This window comes from Gorilla gorilla, chromosome 10 (genome assembly GCF_029281585.2).
Source record: "Gorilla gorilla gorilla isolate KB3781 chromosome 10, NHGRI_mGorGor1-v2.1_pri, whole genome shotgun sequence".
NCBI lineage: Eukaryota > Metazoa > Chordata > Mammalia > Primates > Hominidae > Gorilla > Gorilla gorilla.
The window spans coordinates 36586151-36607905 of record NC_073234.2 but is presented as its reverse complement, the minus strand read 5'-3'; the positions used below and the strand labels follow the sequence as shown (position 1 = coordinate 36607905).

Sequence of the window (21755 nt, the reverse complement as noted above, 5' to 3'; positions counted from 1 at the left end):
GACTAATAGTTAATCACATCTCTTCCTAGGGGGCAGAGATAAAAAGGGCTGGGAAGCCAACTAAAAAAATAGGTCCAATTTCAGTGTTTACTCCTCTGAAAGTCCTGCTCATTGCAAAGTTTGGCATACGAAGGAGGACTTGGAACTCGTTGAATGCCAGGGACAACAGGGAAAAAGACCTCAAAAAACAAAACAACAGCAATATAATAATGAATTCTACTCTCATTTCATACATTTAAACATTAAATGGTAACAATAGTCATTAATATAGTTATAAAACCATAAAATAATATTTCCAGTATAATTTAAAATTCCGAATACCTAAGCGAAAAGTACAACTTCTGCTTGTCTCATATTAACTCCAGTTTCAAAAAGGGCCCTTTTATTGCAGTGCTGGTGTCAAGGTACACCAGATTTCTACCAGCAGGGTCAGGCTCTATTATGAAAGTGCCTTGGAAGACAAAACTGTGCTGAACAAACACGAAACACCAGTGTTGTTCACCAGGTGTGTTGTTGCCCCTTTTGGAAGTGTGGTCAAGTATTTAATAGCATTTGACTAATATATATTCATCCATAATGAAAGCCAGACACTTTATGAAAAGTTCACTTTGTTCTTTGTGAATGGACACGTTATTTAGCCTCTTCGTGCCTCAGCTCCCTCAGCTGAAAAGTGAGAATATAACGACACTTAACTGCTTTATAGGGTTAAAGTGAGGATTAAGTGGGATAATTCATGCAAATCTCTAAGAACAGTGCCTGACATACAAAAAGCGCTAAACATGTTGCCAATTATTAACTTCACAAAAATATCTACAGTGGAGCGGCAGTTCCGAGTTCTATTGAGGTCTAGTGTAAGATACATCTTCTCACAGTCTCTTGTAAATTTTTGATTTTACCATCATTAGAACTAGCTCAATTAATACATTAGTTCGGTCATCTCAAGAACATTTATTAAACCCTCACTCTGGTTACATCTTGTATCAGGGAATTAGTTGATTTTAATCCAGTGCTTTGTTTTTCACTGGAGGAAAAAAGTTCACAGCGTTATTAAGTCCCAGATATTTGCCAGGTGTTCAGAGTTTTAGAAAGCTTATTGTCAGAGACTAAACTAAGAAGGCTTTTGAAGGCGCTCAGATCAGGAGGGAAAGTGAGAAGGGCTGGGTATTGTGTTCCGAGTATGTCAAGAAGGAGCTCCTGGCCTGGGCCTATTGATGGGCGTTTAGAACCCTCCTGGGCATTATTTCTAGCTGGCGGCTGAATAAGAGGCAAGAGTCACCCTCTTTTTGAGTTAAATCACGTGCTTAATTAAAAGTGAAGGTGGCGGCGGCCGCAGCGTCCTCCCCCTCCGTGCTGCTGGCTTCTTCCCAACGGTGTTCTGGCCACGTCCTGCGCCTTCTCGCGCATGGGAGAGCGCTCTGGGTAGAGGCCAGGCCCCGGCAGCAGGTGGCCCCAGGTAGCTCAGTGGCGTGGCAGTCTCCTTCTCGCCCGGTCCGGAGCGGAGGGGAGCGGCTCAGGTTGCCGGCTCGGGGGAGGCCCGGGCACCTCGGGGATCCAGAGCCCGCTGGCGCCGCGCCCGGGAGGGCACCACCGGCGAGGACGAAGCCGCGCCTCCTCCCGGAACTGGCCGGCGCCGCGAGGCGGGAGGAGCAGCGGGAGCCGGGCAGCCGCGCGCCGGGGACCATGGACGTCCTTCCCACCGGCGGGGGCCGCCCGGGGCTCCGGACGGAGCTGGAATTCCGCGGCGGCGGTGGCGAGGCGAGGCTGGAGAGTCAGGACGAAGAAGCGATTCCTGCAGCTCCCCCAGCTCCGCGCCTCCGGGGAGCGGCGGAGCGGCCGCGGGGCTCCCGGGACTCGTGGGACGGCGACGAGGACACGGAGCCCGGCGAGGCGTGCGACGGCCGCACAAGCCGCACAGCGTCCCTGGTGAGCGGGCTGCTCAACGAGCTGTACAGCTGCACAGAGGAGGAGGAGGCGGCGGGCGGGGGCCGCGGGGCCGAGGGCCGCCGGCGGCGCCGCGACAGCCTCGACAGCTCCACCGAGGCCTCGGGCTCCGACGTGGTCCTGGGCGGCCGCAGCGGTGCCGGCGACTCCCGCGTGCTGCAGGAGCTGCAGGAGCGACCGAGCCAGCGGCATCAGATGCTGTACCTGCGGCAGAAAGGTGAGGGCCGGGCGCAGCAGGGTCCCGGGGGCTTCCTGGAGCCGGGTTGTCCTCGCCGTCTCTGCCCGCGCTCCAGCGCGCACCTGGGCTGCTCGGCCGAGCGCTCAGATACTGTCTCTTTGGATCTGACGGTGGTACCCACCGTGGCACAGATTTATGTCCACACTTAGTTCTTAAGTTCTCCGGAGTAATTGAATCAAGCGTCAGTTGATGGCGTGGGCAGTTTCCCTGCTCTTCCCTCCTCCCATCTCCCGGTGTGTTCGCGGAGGCCCCAGGGGAGAGGCAGCCCAGATTCTAATTTCACCTGAACAGCTGTTAGGACAGGGTTGGAGGTTCTGATACGTATACCTGACCTACCTAGAGGGCGCCGCCAGAATCGAGGCGAGTCGTAGGGCTGTTCTTTCCTTTTTTTGTTGTTTTTAAAGTCCGCCTTCCCTGGTCACACCACTTAGTGTTTAACTAGTGAGGCAGAATAATTCGATAATGCGGTTTCGAAGCAGAGCGTGTGAATTCTATTTCTGCCAGAGCGTACGGTTCCAGGCAGCTCACTAGGAATTTTTGTTGTTGTTGTTTTGTTTCCTTTTTTTCCTTCTCGGTGGCAGGTTAGTGGAGGGCCCTAGAGTGTTGAGGTTTATTACAGAATTTAACTGCTGGTACCTTCAGTTGGCATGGAGAGGTGGACCTGAGAAAATGGCCTTGGCTTTCAGGGAGAGAGGCTAATTTGGTGTTTCTTTTGTTATGAGACTCTGATGCTCGTGTCTTGAGCTCGTGTCACACTTTTTTTTTTTTTTTCATCTGGTCATAATAGCTTGCCTTTCAGGCAGTAACACAGTTATTAGAGTTGTCTTTTTTGGTATAGAAATATCAAGACCTCCATTTACAAAATGAGGTGACGTATGGAAAACAGATGCCGAGCCACCATAACATTTCTTGACAGTAATGTCCTTGGGCTGAGTTACCAGGGGAGGGAGGAAGGAGAGTCTCCCATCTCCTCAGTGTATTAAAAAAAAAAAAAACAACCTAGGAAAAGAATAAATCTGTCTGCTTTCTCAGACCTACGTAAACAGCTTTTAGCTTCCTCTTTTGACTTCCTAGTGAAGATTTTTTTTTTTTCCCAGCTGATTGTTATAGATAGCTTCCAGGTTCCTCCCCCTGCCTGGGACTTTGGCTGTAGCTGTGCCATTTCATTTTATAGAATTATTTGGTTGTTCTCAGAGTGTCTGTGTATGCCGCAAGTCCCATAGGGCAATAGTTCTTTCAGACTCCAACAGAATCAATTTTGCAGAATTATGATTTCTCTTTTTACAAGGTTTTACATTTTTCATCACCGAGGGAATTCTGGGGATTAGTAATTTCCTTTTTGAAGAGGAAAATTGGCAAGCTAAAGTTTAAAGAAGTAGTAACGGTACAGCTAACTATGCAAGTGGATTTCATATGAGTGGCCACACAACTAACCAACCACAAGCCCTGTAATAGTTCGTTTTGCCTGTTTGGTCTTATTGCATGGCTAGTTGCCGGTTAAACCTTTCTTCCCTTGTAGTCAACCCTATTAAGATGAACAAAATGCCATATCATAATAGTCCTATACACACATATGCGTGCTTACTTGTGCACACATACACACACTAACACACTCCCTCTCCCCTTTATTGATAACATCATTCGCGTGCTAAGATTAAAGTATCAGGTGATGATACAGCTGTCTGCGTAAAGAATGCTGCTTATCAGGTTATTTGATCTTTTTCTCAGGCTCAAAAAATATTCCCCCCAATATAACTACTCTGCATTCAGTAAGAATGTCATACAATACCGATAGCCCGTGTATTGTCTCCTCTCCCTGCCAGGGATTTTGCTGTAGCACTTATTTAGCTATATATTTAACATGTGTAGGTCCTTTAGGTGAGGCACCAGAATGGTTTCTCAGGACATCTGGGCTCTCTTCAGTATTTCGTTGGTTAAGGGGATGAATTTTGGAGTCAGACTCCTGGGTTGATATCCGGCCACAGTTCCTTACCAACTGTGTGACCTTGGACAAGCTATTTAACATCTCTGTGTCTCACTTTCTTATAAATAGGGATAATAATAATACCTACCTCAGAGGGCTGTGGTGAGAATTACATAAGTTAGAGTGTATGAAGTGCTCAACAGATGTTAGATATAACTTTTTATCATATACCCTGGAATTCCTTAGGACACTGAGCACAGGTTGTGAGTTGACAATGTCCTTATTTTTCCTCAGTTATTTAACACTGTGTAAGAGGCTATGGCCGATGTCATGGAGCATTCAAAGATGAAAGAGACCTGTTTCCATCCCCAAGAGGCTTCTATACCAGCAGATATTGCTGTAAAAGACATTTTAACCCTCAACTCTGAAAAAATTTTCCCATATTGAACAATAAATGTAATTCAGAGAATTGGAGTTGTAGGTACCTTAGGGATCACTGGAAATGAGATAATGTAAGAACCCTTTTGTGGAGGAAAAGTATAATTTAAATGTTTTGTGATTATATTCCTACCCCTTTTATTTCTAGAAGGAAAATGTTGATTTGGTTCTTTGGTTTTTTTTTTTTTTTTTTTTTTAGACAGAGTTTTGCTCTTGTTGCCCAGGCTGGAGTGCAATGGTGCGATCTTGGCTCACTGCAACTTTTGCCTCCTGGTTTCAAGCGTTGCTCCTGATTCAGCCTCCCAAGTAGCTGGGATTACAGCCATGTGTCACCATGCCTGGCTAATTTTGTATTTTTAGTAGAGACAGGGTTTCACCATGTTGGTCAGGCTGATCTCAAACTCCTGACCTCAGGTGATCTGCCTGCCTCGGCCCCCCGAAGTGCTGGGATTACAGGTGTGAGCCACCGTGCCCAGCCCAAAATATTGAAATATTCAGAGAAAGATGTTTGTTCTATCTGAAGGCATCTAGGAATGAAGAGCCTCTGGTTGCCTCTTGTAGGCTTTTTCTCATATTTAATCATATTTTCATTTAACTTAAATGTTCTCTTTTCATTATATCCTACTATGTTTAAAATTAGGGAGACAGGAAGAACTAGCCTTTGCCCTCTTCTTCATGGTAATTCCTTATTCTTACTTAAAGCATTATTTATGTTAGTGTTTATAAAGACCATACCCATTTTTTTCTCAGCATAATCCTGTATGCTAGGCGTAATTTGAGACTTGGAGCACACTTCCTTGCCTAAAAATCACTCAGAGAGTTGGCTGATCCAAAAGCAGTCCTTTTTAACTCAGGGCCAAATGCATTTTCCATGGTGAGGTCAGGTTTGAGAACCCTGCGTTTCTTTGTTACAGACCCCAAAAGTTGACTTTGATCTCTAGAGTGCATTTCTACTTTTGAGCATTTATTTTCTTCTCTTCTGATTCTCTTTAGTTTCTCCATATCCCTTTAAAAATGAGTAGATCCAAACCCCACAGAGAACCTCTAATGGGGGGCTAGCTAAGGTTAAGTTGAGTGGAAGGCTTTGCCTGCCTACTAGATCGTGCTCTAGTGACTAATCATATCAAATGTGACCGAAAAAAACCTCCTCCCAAATCGTAATGATCATTTATATAAAGACAGTAGACAATTCTGGTTCCCAAATTTGTTTTGACCTGTAGAAAAACTGCTGTTAAGGGGAGGGAGAGCATTAGAACAAATACCTAATGCATGTGGGGCTTAAAACCTAGGTGATGGGTTGATGGGTGCAGCAAACCACCATGGCACATGTATACCTGTAACAAACCTGCATACTCTGCACATATATCCTGGAACTTAAAGTAAAATAAAGTAAAAAAAACTGCTGTTGTGAATATTAGTTTTATGAATGTAGAATTATTGTAATTTATCTGTGTAAAGGAAATTTATTTTCTACCATATTTGAAAAATTGCTGAGGCTCTAAGATGAAATATTGTACCTCTAAGACGAAATGTTTTTAGGCTATTGGAAGACTGGATATTTAAAACAAAATCAGTATTGCCACATTCATCTACATTACAAAATGTGGTAAAATTATTTACTTTTAGCTCATCATTTGTAAACATAGATGAGTACTTTAAAGACTTTTTTTTTTTTTTTTGAGACGGAGTTTCGCTCTTGTTGCCCAGGCTGGAGTGCAATGGTGCGATCTCGGCTCACTGCAGCCTCCTCCTCTCGGGTTCAAGCAATTCTCCTGCCTCAGCTTCTGGAGTAGCTGGGATTACAGGCATGTGCCACCACTCCCAGTTAATTTTGTATTTTTAGTAGAGATGGGGTTTCTCCATGTTGGTCAGGCTGGTCTCCAACTCCTGACCTCAGGTAATCTGCCCTCCTTGGCCTCCCAAAGTGCTGGGATTACAGGTGTGAGCCACCACGCCTGGCCTTTAAAGACTTTTTTTTTTTTTAAATTAGCTGTTAGGTTTATTATTAATGTAACAGACTAAAAAAGATTCTTTTCTAGCAAGCTTACCATCTGAACACTTCAGTGGTACAAAATATACATGCCAGTTTTCAGGCAATGAAAAGTAAATTTGCAGCCAGAGCTAGATATGGTAAAAGTAGGAGTTTTTGCGTACATGTTACAGATAGGCTTGAGGATAAATTTACCTTACAGTATCTGTCTCATGGACAGGGCAGATAAATGAGTGACTTATTTGATCGGAATGTCCGAGCTGAATGCATACATGTAATCTTGAGTGAAAACCTAGAATTAGTTGGTTTAAATGGATGTTCTATTTATCTTTGGACCAATATCACATTGGAATTTGTATTCCTCTGAATGTATTAATCGTTATTCTTATTTTTCTTTACTGATAGATGCTAATGAACTGAAGACAATCCTTCGAGAGCTAAAGTACAGAATTGGCATCCAGTCGGCCAAGTTACTTCGGCATCTGAAGCAGAAAGATAGGCTTCTGCATAAAGTGCAGAAGAACTGTGATATTGTGACTGCCTGCTTGCAGGCTGTGTCACAGAAGAGAAGTAAGTACTGGAATGGGTTACTTCTTTTGCCACATGCAACTAGAATGTTAGGAAAGCTGAGCCAACAGTCTGTGTTTGTGAATATATTGAGAAGTTTTAAATGCAAGCTTATACCCTCAGAACTAAGAACAAGGAACAACTCAGACAGTTTCCTATTTTTCAGTTAAAATGTATACTTCATGTCTAATGTTACAACCTTAGATTTATTATTCTAGATTTGAGGTAGTACTTTACTTTGACAATAATTTTACCTAATGCTGAATGATGATTAAAATTTTATTTTATTTATTTATTTTTTTGAAACAGAGTCTCACTCCGTCACCCAGGCTGGAGTGCAGTGGCGTAATCTTGGCTGAGTACAACCTCCGCCTCCCAGGTTGAGGCAATTCTCCTGTCTAAGCCTCCCGAGTAGCTGGAACTACAGGCGCCCGCCACCAGGCCTGGCTAATTTTTGTATTTTTAGTGGAGACGGGGTTTCACCTTGTTGGTCAGGCTGGTCAGGCTGATCTCAAATTCCTGATCTCAGGTGATTCACCCTTCTTGGCCTCCCAAAGTGCTGGGATTACAGGCGTGAGCCCCTGCGCCCGGATAAATTTTTATTTTTAAAACAGCATCACTGGCTGGGTGTGGTGGCTTACGCCTATAATCCCAGCACTTTGGGAGGCCGAGGCTGGTGGATCACCTGAGGTCAGGTGTTTGAGACCAGCCTGGCCAACATGGTGAAACCCCATCTCTACTAAAAATTAGCTGGGCGTGGTGGCTGGCACCTGTAGTCCCAGCTACTCAGGAGGTTGAGGCAGGAGAATTACTTGAACCTGGGAGGCAGAGGTTGCAGTGAACCGAGATCGCACCATTGCACTCCAGCCTGGGCGACAAGAGCGAAACTCCATCTCAAAAAAAAATAAATAAAATAAAAATAAATAAATAAAACAGCATCACACAGACATAACCTAAAAGGCATGTCCTTTTTCTCTTATTCTGTGTTGCTACAGTAAGTGAATTAAATAATTGATTTAAAGAAATAGATTCTTGTAACAGGACCTTAACAACTTGCTCTGAAATCTGAAGATGGCAACATATTTAAGCAAATGTAACCTATCTCTTGCATAATCATAACTAAGAGCTGTGTGGGAGCTGTGTGGTTTGTTAATCAATTAAAAATAAATTGTTAAATTGCTGATACACATTAAATACTAGGTATAAAACCTTGTGAATTAATTTTAAAATTCTCCATGCAATAGCCTTATGTTTTATTCTGCTAATATTTAACTATTTTTGTTTTGCATTCTTTATTAACATGCAGCATGGCAGAACAGTATGCTCAGGTATGGTAAATATAGGCACAATGATGTTTTTGATAAAATGCCTGTGACAGCTTTTCAGGCGATTGTGGAAGTTGCCTTTTGTTGCTCTTTCACTCCGTCACATTTTGTACGTAAATTGACACCTCCTAGAGTGTTTTTTTTTCAAAATTGCAAATTAAGATGTGTTTGCTTTCATGAAACAATTTTTGGGGTTTGATTAGTTTCTGGTAATGAAATTAATTGCTTAAATTTCATTCTTATGTTTATTATTAAAAGAAAATCCTGTATTTTCTTGCTTCTCTTCTATTATATTGCTGTTTGTTATCCCTAAAGTATTATTTACGCTGTTTATTAAAGAAGGTTTTACCTAATAGATATTAACAGATTGCTGCAGGCTGGGCATGGCGGCTCACACCTATAATCCCAGCACTTTGGGAGGCCAAGGTGGGCAGATCACCTGAGGTTAGGAGTTCGAGATCAGCCTCGCCAACATGGTGAAACCCCATCTCTACTAAAAATATAAAAATTAGCTGGGTGTGGTGACACATCTGTAATCCCAGCTACTCAGGAGGCTGAGGCAGGAGAATCACTTGAACCCAGGAGGCGGGGGTTGCAGTGAGCCAAGATTGCGCCACTGCACTCCAGCCTGGGCAACAGAGTGAGGCTCTGTCTCAGAAAAATAAAAAAAAAAGAGTGCTGCTTGATTATCATAATATCACTGTCGTTCATACAAACAGGAATGCGATTGAGTAGACTGACTTTGAATAGGCTTTTCTCCAGAGTCAAGCACTTGTCTGACATAGCTAGAGAAGGAAGAAGGGTGTGTAGGGGTGTGTGTGTGTGTGTGTGTGTGATTTGTGTGTAGCTATTGAAAGGTGGCATGTATTATAAGTATTTGATAGTTTTCCATTAATTCTGATTGATTTACACGTCAAGTTAAAAAATATTTTCCCCTTCTATTATGAGATACCTTGGTTTTGATTCTTCTCCTTTCAACTATGTTTATATCCTACTCATTATTATTGTTTGTACCAGCAGCTGAAAGCACAGAATGGTAAATGCATGGGTTTTTGATGTGTGGGAAAGTATAAGGGAGGGTGGAACAAGTTCAGGAGATAGAAAGGAATATCAGGTTAGTCCAGGGTCACAGATTGGTGGATTCTATTGTTAGTTACTAGGGACTGATTATCATTTGGAATTTAAATTTACTTGATTTATATAAGGACTGGCATTTATATCATTTTAGAAAAATGTGCCCACAAGTGCTCACCGTAATTCATGAATTTGTCAATGCATCCTTCCTATGTATTTTAGAGTTTGTCTCTTTAATTCCAGCCAGGGTTTTGCATTTCAGAGAATACAGGGTTGTCTGGCACCTTTCCTGAGAGTTCAATTCTCTCTTTGCTAATAAGACCCTATTCAATGGAACAGAATGTTTTTTGGTAAGAAATAACTGCATTAGAATTATTACTTTCATCACAGGATACTGTATTTTGATATAGACACTGTCAAAAATTTGACTACATGGTTATTTACCCATCTTAAAACTCCAGAGGTTAGATATTTCATGACTAAATCCCTGATTCCAGTAGTTGCATGTTTTGCCTCTTTCCTCAAAGTCAACTAATTCTAAAGAATTGAGATTTAAAAAAAAACTGAGATTTCACTATCACACTGAATAACATGTTGACTTTCTTGTATTTAGTATGCAGAAGTTCAGATAATCCCCATTTTGGTCTCCACATAGATTTGATGCTTATGATTCTTTGCATAAGTGACTTTTCCCCTTCTTCTTCCTTCTTCTTCTTCTTCTTCTTCTTCTTTTTTTTTTTGGAGACAGAGTCTCACTCCGTCGCCCAGGCCCAGGAGTGCAGTGCTGCAGTCTTGGCTCATTGCAATCTCTGCTTCCCGGGTTCAAGCGATCCTCTTACCTCATCCTCCCGAGTAGCTGGGACTTAGGTGGGTGCCACCATGCCCAGCTAATTTTTGTATTCTTTGTAGAGACACAGTTTCACCATGTTACCCAGGCTGGTCTTGAACTCCTGGGCTCAAGCAATCTGCCCTCCATGGCCTCCCAAAATGCTGGGATTACAGGTGTGAGCCACCTCACCTGACATATTTTTCTCCTTCTATAACATGCTATAGAATAAAAACTATTTTATTGTTTTATTAAACTGGGTTATTTCTTGTTAATACACAAAAGGGAATATAGTAATTTTGAAATAAGAGTCACAAGTAAATATAATTAATGAACCAAAATGGCTAGATCATTTTTATTTCTAACACAAATGACATAGCTACTTACATTTTATGGTTTCCTACACCAAGCCTTATAGTAGTATCTCCTTGTTTTAAAACTGGGCTGGGAATAAGAAAAACAAGATCAATATTGTATTATAGAAGAGCATACTTTTTTCCCCCTATATTTAACCATTTAAGGATAACCATGGTATAACCAATTTAATACTGAAAATTGATAATAAGAGTAGCAGCAGCTGTTACCATTCACTGAGTACATGCTTTATGCCAAACTTGCTTTTATTTATCATAGCAACTCCAAAATGGTATGTAGCTTTAGGCATATTTTATTAGGAAACTGATTCAGAAAGGTTAAGTAATTTGGCAAGCGTCACACAGCTGGTAAGTATTTGAGATAGGATCTGAAGATAGGTATCTTAAAAGTCCACACTTTACATTATAAACTGTGACATAAGAGGGTTCTACTTTTTCTTAGCAGTTAGATAGACAACTGTAATGTTATTGGAATACAGCTGAGCAAGAATAAATTTATAACGAGTTATAAATACAGAGTTTCTGGTTTATTAGAATGTGCGGCTTCAGCATAGTTTGCATATGAAATCAGTACTTTATCTTTCTTGGGCCAAATGGATTATTGAACAAATGTAGCTTGGTGTGCAGGAAAATACACCTAAAAGCTTCAAGGCACAATTAGAAGAATAAAAAGAGTATTTGGTCAGGAGGTTGATTCTGATGTTAGGATTTTTAAGTGGTTTGTTTAACCTGTTTTTCCTGAAAGCAGAAGGAAGGTCATATTAATTATTAGCATTGTATAGTTTTGCTATTTCCTGCATTGGTATAGTAAATGTTTAAGTTATGCTGATTGAATTTGTGAAATGGTTTTACAGATCAAGTGATAAAATCTAGCTGTCACTTGAAAACTGAAAAAAAAAACATGAACAAAATGTGAATATATGCAGAAATATTATCTTAGCTTTGCTGATCAATATAGAAATTTTAGACAGCTTACAGCCTAATTTTATTAATGTGTCCACTCTCACATCCTGATAATAATGTAATTAAATCTTACTATGATAAATGCCTAAAATGCCTGGTAGAGACTGATGGTTTGTGAAATAGGTGAATAATCTTTTTCTTTTCATAATGAGTGTCTTCTCTTCATTAATACCTTGTCCTCTGTGGCAGGAAAAAGAATTTGTGTGGTCCTGAGTTTGGTGGCACTAAAACTCAACATTTTCCACTAAAAGACAATTCTCTTTGTAAAATTATCAAAATAATCCACCCAGCCGGCATTTTCACTCCTAGATTTCTACCCGAGAGAATTGAAGACATATGTCCCCACAAAAACTTGTACAAAAATGTTCATAGCAGCATTGTTTATAATAGCCAAAAAGTAGAAACAATTCAAATGTCTATCAATGGATGAATGGATATATCAAATGTGATTATTATTCATATAATTGAATATTATTCAGCCATAAAAGAATGAAGTATTGACTCATGTTACATCATGGATAAACCTTGAAAACATTATTCTAAGTGAAAGAAGCCAGACACAAAAATTACCATATTGTATGATTCCATTTGGCAAATATGTAGAGACAAAAAGTAGATTAGTGGTTGCTAGAGGCTGGGGGTAGGGGAATGGGCAATGACTACTAATGGTATGGGTTTCTTATTGGTGTGGTGAAAATGTTCTGGAATTAGATAGTGGTGATGGTTGTACAATTTTATGGCATGTGAATTATATAAAATATGATAAAGTGTTAAAAATGTAATATACCCATGGAAGCCTTGGAAAATACAGAAATGTAAAAGGAAGAGAAAAAATTATTTTTTAAAGACAGTCCCTTAGAATATTCAAGTGGTGTTTTGTTGTTGTTGTTGTTTTGTTTTTGGTTTTTTGAGACAGGGTCTTGTTGTGTCACCCAGGCTGGAATGCAGTGATGTGATCACAGTTCATTGCAACCTATGCCTCGTGGGCCCAAGTGATTCTCCCACGGCCTCCCGAGTAGTTGGGACTGCAGGTGTGTGCCACCACACCTGGCTAATTTGTGTGTGTGTGTGTGTGTTTGTGTGTGTATATATATATATATTTTTTTATATTTTTGTAGAGATGGAGGCATGGAGGGGGTGGTGGGGGAAGGTCTTGCTATGCTACTCAGGCTGGGCTCAAACTCCTGAGCTCAAGTGATCCTCCTGCTTCAGCCTCCCAAAGTGCTGGGATTACAAGGCGTAAGCTAACGTACTTGGCCTGTAGGAAGGTTTTAAATTATCGATCCAGCTTTTAAAATAACTACAGGATTATTTGTATCTTCTATTTCTTCTTGTGTCATCCCTGGTGTATTATACAGAATTTGCCATAACTTTTCACATTTGTAGGCATAAAATTATTAAGAATATTTTGGGTGTTCCTTTAGTTTTTCAAGATGTTAAAACAATTTCACTGATTTTAAACAGGAATTCACTTACTACTTAAAATATCTTTTATTACAGAATGTATCATAAACAAGAGAATGTAATACATATATGTATTTTTTAAAGAATAAGTAAACAAAGGTGTATACATGTGGATATTCACCTGTCAAGCTTGAGTAACAAATATCACTGGCATGTTAAAAGCTCCCTGCGTGCTCCTTCCTGGTTGAAATCTCTCTCCCCCACATTTGTGTTAACCATTACCTTGCTTTTCTTTATACTTTCTCCACTTCCTGTATAGGTTCCTAAGCAATATATGGTTCTGAAAAACAGAGTAGCAAGCCCAAGCCTTGTTATGTGGGGAAAGGGTAATGTTGCTATCTTAGATAAAACCTTTCAGAAGATAAACTGTACTGGCTCTGGGTCCCAACCTGGTTTTAGGTTCCCTTCTGGAGAAGTCAAAGGGCAAGGTTATAAATGAGCCCTGTGACTTCTGCCAGGCTATGCTTTAGGCTAGTTATTATTTATTTATTTATTTTTGAGATGGAATCTTGCTGTGTTGCCCAGGCTGGAGTGCAGTGGTGCGATGTTGGCTCACTGCAACCTCTGTCTCCCGAGTTCAAGCGATTTTCTTGCTTCAGCCTCCCCAAGTAGCAGGGATTACAGGTGTGTGCCACCACACCCAGCTAATTTTTTAAAATTTTTTTAGTAGAGATGGGGTTTCACCATGTTGGCCAGGCTGGTCTTAAACCCATGACCTCAAATGATGCGCCTGCCTTGGCCTCCCAAAGTGCTGGGATTACAGGCATGAACTACTATGCCCAGCCTAGGCTAGTTATTGAATAATCAACTAGGCTGGGGGAGAGGCTTGCTTTTTGTTTTTGATTCAAAGCTCAGCAAGGCCTTTCCATGCTCTCCCCTCCATGCCCACAGAAGTATTGTGCTTTGGCCTACTTCTAGGAGCAGGAGCAAGGCCATGGTGAGCTTTGAATAAAAAATAAAGAGCAAGCTCGCTGGGTGTGGGGTCTCACACCTGTAATCCTATCACTTTGGGAGGCTGAAGCAGGAGGATTGCTTGAGCTTGTGAGTGGGAGACCAGCCTAGGCAACATAGTAAGACCTTATCACTACAAAAAATAAACAAAAATTCTCTGGGCGTTGTGGCATGCATCTGTAGTCCCAGCTACTCGGGAGGCTGAGGCATGATAATCGCATGAGCCTGGGAAGCAGAGGTTGCAGTGAGCTGAGATTGTGCCACTACCCTCCCACCTGGGTGACAGAGTGAGACCCTGACTCAAAAAATAAAAATAGGCAGGGCGCAATGGCTCATGCCTGTAATCCCAGCACTTTGGGAGGCTGAGGCAGGAGGATCCTGAAGTCAGGAGTTCAAGACCATCCTGGCCAACATGGTGAAACCCCATCTCTACCAAAAATACAAAAAAAAAAAAAAAAAAAATAGCTGGGCTTGGTGGCACGCACCTGTAATCCCAGCTACTCCGGAGGCTGAGGCAGGAGAATTGCTTAAAACCTGGGAGGCGGAGGTTGCAGTGAGCCAAGATTGCACCACTGCACTCCAGCCTGGGCAACAGAGCAAGACTCCATCTCTAAAAAACAAAAACACAAACAAAAACCACAAGTACAGATGAAAATATGGATGAGTTCTCCTGGGCATTCTGTCCTTCAGTTAGAAAGATGGTCCGGCAGCAGGAAGCCTCTTGTGTTGACTTCCCTCACACAAGTGTTGATTGAGCCACGCTGCTCCACTCCCTACTGGCTGGGCTCCATCTGCATGCACTGCCATCCTGGGAGCCTCACTGTGGAGGCTTTGTCTCTCTCCTGTGTTGGATATCTTGTATCCTGGATCTTATATTTCTTTCTTGATTATTCTTTTTATTTTGTTTCCCATATCCCCTTGAGAGAGAGTGCTTATGAAGTAAGTTTTTGGTAACTGTGCACGGGTGAAAATGTCAAATGTCTTGATTCTAAATATATGCACTTTGATCGACTATTCTATACTTGCTGTATTGCCTTCTCACTTGTCTTGTTGCTCTTGAGAAGGCTGAATGCCTTCTCTTTCTGATGCCTGACACTTTATCCTGGACTGTTTATTTTTTTTCCCTTTAAAAGCTTGTGGACTGTTCTCCTTGTTCTTGGTGTTCCTGAAATACAACAATCATGTTTCTTGGAGTGGGTCTGTTTTCACTCAGGTCATTGTCACTGGGCCTAGACAGGCTCTTTCAATCAGGCAACTTTTGTCATTCAGTTCTGGAAATTTTCTCTGAATTATTTCTTTGTTGTTTTTTCTCCCTCCTTTTTCTTTTTGCTTTTTCCTCTTTCTGGGGTTCTACTGTTTGGCTGTTGGAACTTATAGACAAGTCCTGTAATGATCTTTCTTTTTTTTTTTGAGACAGGGTCTCGTCTGTTGCGCATGTTGGAGTGCAGTGGCGCAATCGTGGCTCACTGCAGCCTTGACCTCCTGGGGCTCAGGTGATCCTCCCACGTCAGCTTCCTGAGTAGCTGGGACCACAGGTGCACACTACCACACCTGGCTAATTTTTGTATTTTTTGTAGAGATGGGGTTTCAACCACATTGCCCAGGCTGGTCTCAAACTCCTGGGCTCAATCAAGTGATCCCCGTATCTCGGCCTCCCAAAGTGCCAGGATTACAGGTGTCAGCCACTGCACCTGGCTGTAACGTTTTCTCTCTTTCTCGCTTCCCAACTCCTTGTTCTTTTGATTTATTTCTTTGGAGATTACCTCAACTTTATTTTCCAGTCCTGTTATTGAGAAATCTTTTTGGGTTGCTATTTGAATGTTTCTTTTATATGGTATCCTGTTCTTGTTTCATAGATGCAATATATTTTCTTATTGCTCTAAGGATATTATGATAGAGACTAAAACAGACAAAAGAAAACAATTTGGAAGAGATAAGATTATACAGGGAGGAAAGAAACTTTCAAAACTGTATTATATTTAGAAGCTTTCCTTAGATGTCTGGTATTCCTTGGCGGTCTGCTCATAAGTAAGTGTGGGAGTCTAAATGCTGACTTGAACTCTGGGCTCCCCGGCAGGGCTTATTGACTTTGAGCTTCATTGAAGTGCCATGTGGATGGGCCCTTTGTTGTGGAACCCCTCAGGTCAGTATCTTCAAGTCTTTCATCTGGGCTGGTCAGATTCTTCAAGGAAGAGTCTTCTGATCTCCTGCTAGAAAGGGTGAAGGTCTGGCTGCTGGTATTTTGGGAGCCGAATGGGGTGAAGAGAGCTGGGAGTCTCTGCATTCAGTATGCATATGGCCACTGAGTCCCTGTTTTAGGTAAGGTACTCACCCTCAGCTGGTTGTCCAAGGACTGTGTTATCACTCTCTTCAAATATAAGACTCTTAAACTTTTGCAGGGGTGGGAAAGTGGTAATTGCCCAACCTTATGAAGAGAGGAACGAGGGATCCAACTACTTCTCAACAGCCTTCTCCCCATATTTCTTGTCAAGCCTCCTGGGGAACTGGTTGCCAATCCCCAAGTCTCTTGTGGACTATGTAGTATAAGATAAGTTGGATTTCAGCTTTCCTGTTAGTTTGGGATTTGGCTTTCTAGGATCCTCTGTCAATTTATGTTTGTTTGCTTTTCCAGCTTCAAAAATTCATTGCTGTTCTCCATGATCCTTTTTTTTTTTTGTCCTTCACTCTGGTCCTTGTGGGTTATGATTTAAAAATTATCTTTAAAATATTTTTAGTGTGGTTTTGGTGGGGACCAAAGTTAGATGCTTTTTTTTTTCAATCTTCCGTCTTACCCAGATGTGCTTTTTCCTTTTTCATAAACTCATTTCTTTTGAGAGACAAAAATAAGTTATCATTTAGATTAGGGTAGATTTGCCTTAAATTTGGAATTTGCCTGCAAAATTGTGAATTTAATTACAAATTTGTTAATATTGATAACCGTTTTAGGTATGTTTTTGATATATAATTAGCAGCCTGGTCTACCCTGAAATAACTTAGAATATGACTAGATGAAAGAAACTGATTGAGCTTGCATACAGCATATTTTAGCAACAGTTTCTCCTCATTTTCTTTAAGCTCTTTAGCATCTTAAAGTTAAGAGTTTTTTTTTTTCATTTTGTCATAATTTACTTGTGTTTCTTATGACCTCATTATAAAGGGGTTGATTTGTAGGAAAAAAATCTGAATCTTAGTCATGGTAATTGAGAGCTACTGGAAATTTTTAAGAAATGATCTCCATTTACCCACAACCTTTGGTTGAGCAAAGGGAAACTTGGAAAAGTTGAACTTTGCTGGAACTCGCTCAGCTGGTTAGTGACTCAGGAGTTTTTTGTTTGTTTTCTCTTGTCAGTTATGGCAAGAGAAAACTATATATACAGCCAGCAGGGGGAGCTCCTTCCCTTAAGCTTACGTGAGAGAAGTATTATACTATTTATGTTCTCTGTATTGCCACAAGGGTAAGACAGCCTCTAAGACTAAAAATGATACAACATCAGATAGACACCATATGAAAGAAATAAAGGGAACTTTTGTTGGAACTACCATATATATGTATTGTGACCATTTTTGTGTTTAGTTATATTATGAGAGAATACTTCTAGAAGTGGGGATATTTTGTCATTTATAGTTTAAAAAGAGGCATTTACATTAAACCATTCTTTAGAGACTATATCTTTCAAAAGCGTTATTCATTTAACAGATATTCTATGTTTACTATTTCCCACACATGATTGTAGGTGCTGGGAATATGGTAACAAGCAATATATCAAGATTAAGACCTCACGATTTGAAGTTCTTTTATACGAAGTGTAAATACAGACCTAAAAGAAATACTTTTTCCCCCAAAAGAATTGACTCTTTAATTTGGTAGGACAATCAACTGCATTTTTCCTATGTCAAATCTTTAATCAACAGCAAAATATAAGATGATAATATGACTTATACTGAATGCTTACTTTTAGGAATTTCACATATATCTTCAAATATCATTCTCCTCTGCAAAAAAAAAAAAAAAAAAAAAAAAAAAAGAAGACTATTCCAGTGTTCTTAAGCTTTGCTGCATATTGGAATCACTTGAAAAATTTAAAAAGGCTATTAATGCCTGGCTCCCCAACCCAGACATTCTGCTTTAACTGGCATGGAGTGTGATCTAAACATTGTGATTTTTAAGCTCCCTGGGCTATTCTAATGTGCAGAAGAGTTTGGGAACTGTTGGACTGTTTCCTAATAGTGACAGCTTCCTGAAGACAAGCTCCGTTGAATCCCTGTTCTTCCTGTTCTGTCACCTTGCACAACATATTTGACCTAGCAGTGATCAATAAACATCCAGTGCTTGGTTTCTTACTAACTCTGCTTAGAGTTTATGGTCATCAGCGTAATGACTCACTTGTGTACATATTTAACTTATTTATTCCACTCTTTGTCATTTTCACCTTGCAAAACCCCAAGCCTGATTAAACTCAAGTCTCTGCACATTCTGTCTCTGCATCTACCTAGCTGACTGCAGCTGCAGAAACACATATCATGGGGACGACTCTCTTTAAATATGTGACCACCAGCCTCACAGACACCCTTGGTACCACCAGCAATCCTATGATATTTCTTTAGTCTGTTCATACTCTCTCTCTCTCTCCCTTTTTACATCCTATTTTCTCCCCTCGCTCTCAGCTGGTGATTTTTGCCGTGTATTTTAACAGGGAAAATGTAAGCAATCAAAAACAAATGTCCTCATACTCCCACCTGTATAGGTGGCATTCCTCTGAACCTCGAGATGAACTGTTCAGCTCTTCTGGGGTACCCTGGATCCATCTTGTCTTCCCTACTCAAGGAATCATCCTTCTTCTTGTCTCTCTTCCTTCATCAGGTTTTCCATCTCTGCTGGATGATTTCAACCAGTATAGAAGCATATCATTTTATCCTTAATCTGAAACCAAACATTAAAGTCATCTCTACACCTCTATTCAGCCATCATTCTGGTTTTCTGTGCCTCTGCTTTTTCATCTGTAAAATGGACAATAGTATTGGCCCTACTTATCTCTTAGAACTATGTTTTGAAGACAGAATTGAAAGTACTTTGAAATGTTAAGTGTGTACATGTATATATGTAATTGTTTATAAATTCAAAAGTTCTGTGTTGAGTACCTGCTGGGTGCTAACGTGCAAAGAAGAAGAAAAATATATAGTATCCTCAGTGAGCTTTCAGAAGAATAAAGTCAGAGAAGCAAATAAAAAATTACAGTATAATAGTTCTAATGGAGGTTGTGGTATATTGAAATAGATTTTTCGACAACTGCCATTTTTACACATCATGTGTTGACATTTTGAAGTATTCTGAATCCATCTTTCTGATATAATCAGCTAACGAATGGTGGTTTTAACTGTACCAGGTTTCAGCTTGACATTCCAATGAGTCTTACACTGTTTCAGGATAGAATTATGTATTTTTATGAAATTGGAGGAAAATGCTTAGGAGAAGGTGTTGCTGACATAGGAGAATTTCAGGCAAGTCAAGGCTGATTTGATATTCTCAAGACAAGGACTTGTTTGAGTGGTATTAGACTACCTGAAAGACCTCCTATTATAAAAATTAAAAACCTTGACGTTTGCTCAATTATGCAACAGAGTTATTCTGGGAATGAGTGGTAGAAAGATGGAATGGGAGCTCAGAGTGTTCTCTGTGTATACAGATCCTCTTCTCTTCTTGGTTCTCTTTCCTTGGGACCACTTCTTCAAGGTACAGACTGGGCCTCAGCATCTGCCAGGCTGGTCTGGCTTCAGGCACTTTTTTTTTTTTTTGTTGTTGAGACAGAGTCTCGCTCTGTCGCCCAGGCTAGAGTACAGTGGCACGATCTTGGCTCACTGCAAGCTCCGCCTCCCTGGTTCACGCCACTCTCCTGGCTCAGCCTCCCGAGTAGCTGGGACTACAGGCACCCACCACCATGCCCGGCTAATTTTTTGTATTTTTTAGTAGAGACGGGGTTTCACCTTGTTAGCCAGGATGGTCTTGACCTCCTGACCTCGTGACCTGCCTGCCTCGGCCTCCCAAAGTGCTGGGATCAGGCACCTTTCTTAAGAGCAGGGATGGAGAAAGGTGAGAGAAGCCTGGGCTTCTGACGATGTGCCTCTGGAGAGCTGATGGGATGGGAGGGGGCATATTGGTTGAGAACATGGACTCTGGAGCCATGTCCCCTGGGCTCAGATCCCAGTTTTGCCACTTACTAGTTCTACAGTCTCATGCAAGTTCCCCGACCCCTCTGTGTTTCAGTTTTCTCATCAGTAAAGTGGGAATGATGGTAATTTCACTTCATAGGATGGTTATGTGAATTAAGTGAGTTAAAGTATGTAAAATGTTTAGAAAACTGTCTGGCTGTAGTATTTACTACTACTGCAATAATTCCCACTGTGGGAGGTTTAGAGGTTGCCTTTGCCATCAGCATTTGCATCCTAGCCTGTGTAAGGCAATTATGAAGGTTGCTGGGCTTTTCACTTATAAAAGAAATTGATGAGATGGGTTATTTGAGGAGCAGGTGTTGAATAATCACTGTTAGGGATAATATAATTTTTTAACTCTTCGGGATAGGATTGCTTCCTCTTCTCCAATAACATGCAAGAAGAGTGCTCTTCCTCTGTGTGTTTCCATTGAGAATGTGATACGTAAATGTGTCTTGGGGATACATGTTATATCTGATGGTCAGCCTTGTGTGTACAAAGGGCAATAGGAGCAAAGGTGGGAACCACCCTAATCTTCAAAGCACTAGGGAACATGGGGAAGTGCGATTAGAAAAGGCTGATAGAGGCCGGGCGCAGTGGCTCATGCCTGTAATCCCAGCACTTTGGGAGGCTGAGGTGGGCAAATGACGAGGTCAGGAGTTCCAGACCAGCCTGGCCAACATGGTGAAACCCTGTCTCTACTAAAAATACAAAAAATTAGCTGGGCGTAGTGGCAGGTGCCTGTAATCTCAGCTACTTGGGAGGCTGAGGCAGGAGAATTGCTTGAACCCTGGAGGCGGAGGCTGCAGTGAGCTGAGATCGCGTCATTGCACTCCAGCCTGGGCTACAGAGTGAGACTCCCTCTCAAATAAAACAAAACAAAACAAAAGCCTGGTAGAAATGTGCCCTGTGGACAGGGGTAGGGGGGTGGCAGACATTCCATGCAGAGATAAGGGCACAGAGGCTGAGGGAGCATCAGGTATTTGGGATACTCTTGGTAATCAACAATTGCTAGATACAAAACTAGAGGCTGGAGAGAAGTGGCAGAAGTTGAGACTGGAGTTTAGATTGTGTGTCCTGTAGCAATATCTCCCTGAGCACAAAAGTGATGTGACTGGATTTTCATGTTTCAGAGGTCATTTTGACAGCAGTGAGGACAGGCTGGATAAGGTGAGTGGATGTGAGGAGTATTGGGAGAGGCGAATGGAATCAGCTCGTAGAGTCGATGGGCCCTGAGAAAGGGGCTCCTGGAAGTGGAGGAAAGGCAATGAGATATTTAGGAGGCAGATTCAGTGGGACTGGAGAGTGTGATATGGGAAGAGGAGGAATCTGGGTGGATGTGAGGGCTTGAGTAAGATGTGGGAGGCTGCAGCAGAGATCCCTCAGGTACCACATATAGACTGCAAGGGAAGGGAGTGACCTGTTAGAGAGGGCAGAACCCTGGGAGAGAGAAGAGCCAACAAGGAGAGCAGC

General features: G+C 41.5%; 1 protein-coding gene across 1 annotated transcript in view; it reads left to right on the top strand.

Annotated features, from left to right (window-relative positions):
* Nucleotides 1-935: 935 nt before the first annotated feature.
* TBC1D30 (TBC1 domain family member 30) overlaps nucleotides 936-21755 on the top strand; it is a 120214-nt gene continuing 99394 nt past the window's right edge. Inside the window, exons 1-2 of the mRNA XM_004053506.4 lie at nucleotides 936-2158; nucleotides 6937-7101. Of these exons, the coding sequence (XP_004053554.3) occupies nucleotides 1681-2158; nucleotides 6937-7101 (643 nt within the window). The 5' untranslated portion in view covers nucleotides 936-1680. The remainder of the gene's footprint in view (nucleotides 2159-6936; nucleotides 7102-21755) is intronic.